This window comes from Dipodomys ordii, unplaced genomic scaffold (assembly GCF_000151885.1).
Source record: "Dipodomys ordii isolate 6190 unplaced genomic scaffold, Dord_2.0 Scaffold11, whole genome shotgun sequence".
NCBI classification, from domain to species: Eukaryota; Metazoa; Chordata; class Mammalia; order Rodentia; family Heteromyidae; genus Dipodomys; species Dipodomys ordii.
The window spans coordinates 6,136,837-6,142,063 of NW_012267227.1; the positions used below are offsets into that span (position 1 = coordinate 6,136,837).

Below are 5,227 nucleotides of genomic sequence, written 5' to 3' on the forward strand. Positions count from 1 at the left end.
GATTCCTCAGCACCACATAAGCAAAAAGAAAAAAGCCGGAAGTGGTGCTGTGGCTCAAGTGGTAGAGCGCTAGCCTTGAGCTGAAGAGCTGAGGGACGGGGCCTAGGCCCCATGACCGGACCTTCCCCCCCCAAAAAAAACCCTAGGTCCAGTCTCTCACTCACAAAAAACAATGTTTTGACAGACATAAAGCAACATTAGCAAGTGAACATCAGTACCATATTATTTCACAGATATGCATTTTTTTCATATCCTCCTTTAGACTAATGAATGTTTAGTGTCCTGACCAGTAAACTATTCACGGATAGTTCGTCTAATGCCGGTTACCTAAAATCCAGCCTTTTATATTAATGAAGATAATGATATCCACAGATAGTGATAGGTATTCTCATCCATTCATGGGGTGAAAACAAGCTACTCAGAATATTTATACCTGGACAGTGTGACGAAGGCCTAAAAGGACCAAAAAAAGTCCTTCTTTTTCTATGCTTTTGAGAATTCTTGGTATATACAGCCATTGCTTCCCAGCATATACCACTGAAGCCTTGTGAGACTGGCAGTGTTCCAAGGGTTCTGCCCTTCAGCCACTTTCCCTGACAGAAATTAACCAACCATACTAATGCGTTCCATGGGTGTGAGCAGTGTTTAAACATCTTCTTTCTTTTTTTTACAAATAAATGCCTTTATTGGAAGAAATACATACTTTCTCATTGCTAATAATCATGCTATAATAGCAATTGTTTTAACTAGCTATAATTTATAAACTACTGTCAGTTTCTTTATAAATTTTGATTAGACTGATCTTTTAATTTAAACTTATTTTTTAAAAAAACACCTCTCTAGGGCTGGGAAGGTGGCTTAGTGGTAGAGTGCTTACATAGCATTCATGAAGCTAGGAGTTTGATTCCTTAGTACCACATAAACAGAAAAAGCCAGAAGTGGTGCTGTGACTCAAGTGGTAGAGCACTAGCCTTGAGCACAGAGAGCAGCTCAGGGACAGTGCCCAGGCCCTGAGTTCAAGCCCCAGAACTGGCAAAAACAAAAACAAAATACCCAAATCTCTTCAGCTTTAGTGATGTTAGGGTGCTAAGACGAAGGCAAGGTGATCTCAGAAGCCCTTAAATAGATGTTCTTATTTGTAAGTCATTTCTCTGTATCAGAAGGGAGCATCTTTCTTCCATTCTATCATACTTTTCTTCCCTGTTATTATTTGAGGGAGCTTAATCTCAGAGTCTGGTACTTGTTCAGCTTGGTTGCTCAGCTAGTATTCTACCACTTGGGCCACATCTCTAGCCTGGTAATTATTTTGAAGATAGAGTCTTGCAGACTTTTCTTCTCAGACCAGCTTTGAGCTATGATCCTCTGGAACTCAGCCTTCTGAGTAGCTAGGATAGCAGGCATGAGCCCCACTCGCTTCTGGACTTTTCTGATCAAGAAGTAGAGCCAGTATGTGATCCTCTTTTATAACTAGAAAAAGTTCTCAAGCAGTTTTTATTAGTGTATTCTTTAAGAATTATAAGACAGGTTCTTGCTATGTAGCTCAAGCTGGTCTCAGGCCTCTGATTCTCCTCTCAGGTAAGCATCTTCTTTCTCGACCCACCTTTTCCTGAGTCTCTCCATCAGACTTATTTATATCCATCTTTTCAGCCTGAACCCTTTTCCATATAAAAGGATGAAATGTGATTGCCTAAAAGTATTTTGAAATTGGCCGAGATTTATGTAGGCCAGTGTACTTATAATTAAAAGTAAATAAATGACATTTGAAAAAGTGTTGTCTTGCATTACAGCAATTTCCAGTGTATGTACTGCCAAAACTAGAATATCAAGGTTGTTACGGAGTTGAAGCTCTAACTGAAAGTGAACTTTGTCGCTTATGGACTGAAAGTTTATTGCATTCCAACTGCTCCTTTTATGTTGGTATGTTATACAAATCTTTATTCTCTTTTAATTCTCGCGCGCGCGCGTGCGTGCGTGCGTGTGTGTGTGTGTGTGTGTGTGTGTGTGTGTGTATACATGTTGAAATTTAATTGAAAATATTTCCATGCTGAACTTTTGTACTTTCCTTTTTCTGATTAATTCCCATTTCTGCACAAAATAGCAAGTGGAATTAGTGATGCTACATGGTTCATTTTGAACTTTGTCAGTTGTGGGGTTTGAACTCAGGGCCTGGGCACTGTCCCTGAGTCTCTTTGTGCTCAAGAATAGCTCTCTACCACTTTGAGCCACACCTCCACTCTGGGTTTCTGGTGGTTCACTGGAGAAAAGAGTCTCCTGAACTTTCCTGCCCAGACTGGCTCAGAACTGTGATCCTCAGATCTCAGTCTCCTAAGTACCTAGGATTATAGGCATGAGCCACCAGCCCCTCCCTCTCAACTTTTTTTTTTAAGCTAAACATAAAGCCAGGCATCAGTAGCTCACACCTGTAATCTTAGCTACTTGGGAGGCTGAGATCTAAAAATCATGATTCAAAGCCAACAGGGCAGGAAAGTCCTTGAGAATCTTATCTCCAACTAACACCAAAAAGCTGGAAGTAGGGGCTGGGAAGGTGGCTCAGTGGTAGAGCACTTGCCTTGCATGCCTGAGGCCCTGGGCTTGATTCCTCAGCACCACATAAGCAAAAAGAAAAAAGTCAGAAGTAGCGCTGTGGCTCAAGTGGTAGAGCGCTAGCATTGAGCTGAAGAGCTGAGGGACAGTGCCCAGGCCCAGAGTTCAGGCCCCATGACCGGAGCCCCCCCCCCAAAAAAAAAAAAAACTGGAAGTAGTTGTGGCTCAAAAGCAGAAAAGCTAAGGAACAGTACTTAAGCCCACAGTACAAGCCCCAGTACCTGTACAAAAAAAAGAAAGAAAATAGATCTGGGAAGGTGGCTCAGTGGTAGAGTGCTTGCCTCACATGCATGAGGCCCTGGGTTCCATTCCTCAGCACCACATAAGCAGAAAAAGCCAGAAGTGGCGCTGTGGCTCAAGTGGTAGAGCACTTGCCTTGAGCTGAAGAGCTGAAGGACAGCGCCCAGGCCCAAAGTTCAAGCCCAAGACCGACAAAAAGGAAAAGATTTGATCCTGTACATTGAATTGAATTGCTTTGAAGAATAGGAAATAATACTTTACAGTTTTTATTTTCCCTTTATATTTATAATTGACGAAGAATTTCTAATATTTTGACAAGATATTTAAAGGAAGTGCAATCATTTTCTCCTTGCTTATTAAAATTGTATGCATGAGGCCACATGTATGCTCATTTTTATGGACCTGCAATATGTCCAAAGTTAGGGCTGCTTGTATGTATATATGTATATGTGCTTCTATGTATAAATGAATGAATGTACATGAAGGCTTTCTTTGTACTATGTCAAGCAGTCCCTTCCAGCTTTGATATATCTTTAAGGTATTTGTACACTATATTGTGCTATTCAAAAGAGATTGCTGACACTACAAGGCAGTGTGGCCAGACAGCTTTTATGCCATTCCAAACTTTACTCAGCTGCCCCTAGAGCCGAAGGAGATAAATAAGTGTCTCTGGCATACACAGAGCTCACTTGAGGACTGCCGGATAGAAAGCTCTGATGCTGAGAGTGAGTGCTCCTTCAGGAGTCATTTTTGACACACCTAATTTGACTTATACTTTAATGCATTCTTTTGTCATTGAGTTTCTTTAAAAAGGTAAGAGCTGTTTGTTAGTCTCCTCAAAGGCTTATTTAGTAAACATCTAAAAATATATTACTGCACTAAATGTCCTCTTTTATGGTTATTAAATCATGAAAATGTGTCTTTATTTGAAATGTCTCCATGTAATGAGTATTAGAAAGGCAGAGATAAAACTAAGCCTTGGCATTGGAAATAACAAGGAGGTGGGAACAAATGGGTTTGTTGTCTTAGAAGGAAGACATCTGGTAAAAATGTTCCTCATTAAATTCTTTTGAGCATAGAGCAAATGAAATTAAAGTGTGAGGTATTAAATTACATGCAATTTTTTTTGTTGTTCCAGTGATTTATATCAACTTTTCAGGTAATTTGTTTTGACAACAAAATAATAGAAGTTTAAAAATAAATCCAAGCTGGTTATTATTTTCCTTTTATGTTAACTGATATTTTTAACCATGGTACACTAGCACAGTTCCCTTGTTGACTTGACTATGTAAAGTACCTTTTTTTTTTTCCTTCTTTGTGCTCATAGTGGGACTTGAACTTAGTCTTTGCACTCTCGCTTTGTTTTTGTTTTTAAATCACTCAAGCTGCTGCTCAATCACTTGAGTCACATTTTCACTTCTGGGTTTTTGCTGTTAACTAGAGATAAGAGTCTCATGGGCTATTCTGCCCAGGCTGGCTTCAAATGAGGAGCCTCAGATCTCAGCCTCTCAAGTAGCTAGGATTATAGGCGTGAGCCTCTAGCAACCAGCTTGACTATATAGTTTCTGACTCTGAATATCTAATATGCAACTCTTCCTTCATATATTACAACATTACAACACCTCAGTGTTCTGTCTTAACCTGTTTTCTTTAAAAATAAATAAATAAATGACATTCTTTTAAAAACAAGTGTCATTTTGAGAATGTGCTGTTTTGTTTTTTTGGAATTCTACATTCGTATCATGCTTACCTTCCTAGGTAAGACTTTGAGCAAACTTCATTACACTTGGGAAATCTTATGGTGTGCTTATATTAATAATAATTGCTATCTAATTTTATCTTAAGAGCCACATGTGTCTAAGAAATATATTGAGCATGCCTAGTCTCTAAGGTTTAGATTTTAGTTTGTCTTCGTAAGTACTTATTTCCTTTGTAAACTCCATAAAAATGCAACTTTAATAGGAATTGGCAACACCAATATTGAGCAGTTATAATTCCTAAATTGAAGGCTTAGAGATTATTTTGGATGCTTGGACATATGTGAAACTTTCTGCATTCAGCAAATATTTTAGAATGGACATGTTATTTCTTCTATAATGTGGATTTTGTCATTTTAAAATATACTTTTAGATTTAATAAAAAACCACGTGTATCTCTTTTAGAATGTAGAAATCTGAGTTATTAAGCTTTTATAAAAACATCTTTAATTAAATTCAGTAACTTGTTTGGTTTTTTTGTTTTTTAAATGCAACTGCTTGGGGTTTTTCAACTTTTCTATTTTATTTTAGGACACATTGATGCATTTACTTCAAAGCTTTTCCTGCTAGAAGAAATTACCTCCGAAGAATTAAAAGAAAAACTTTCAGCTCTCAAGTAAGAAAGC

At 38.3% G+C, this 5,227-nt stretch overlaps 1 protein-coding gene across 1 annotated transcript in view; it reads left to right on the forward strand.

Moving 5' to 3' along the window:
- The window catches only part of LOC105981197 (little elongation complex subunit 2-like), a 29,881-nt gene extending 24,654 nt beyond the window's left edge, over positions 1 to 5,227 (forward strand). Inside the window, exons 12-13 of the mRNA XM_013010273.1 lie at positions 1,788 to 1,917; positions 5,133 to 5,227. Of these exons, the coding sequence (XP_012865727.1) occupies positions 1,788 to 1,917; positions 5,133 to 5,221 (219 nt within the window). The 3' untranslated portion in view covers positions 5,222 to 5,227. The remainder of the gene's footprint in view (positions 1 to 1,787; positions 1,918 to 5,132) is intronic.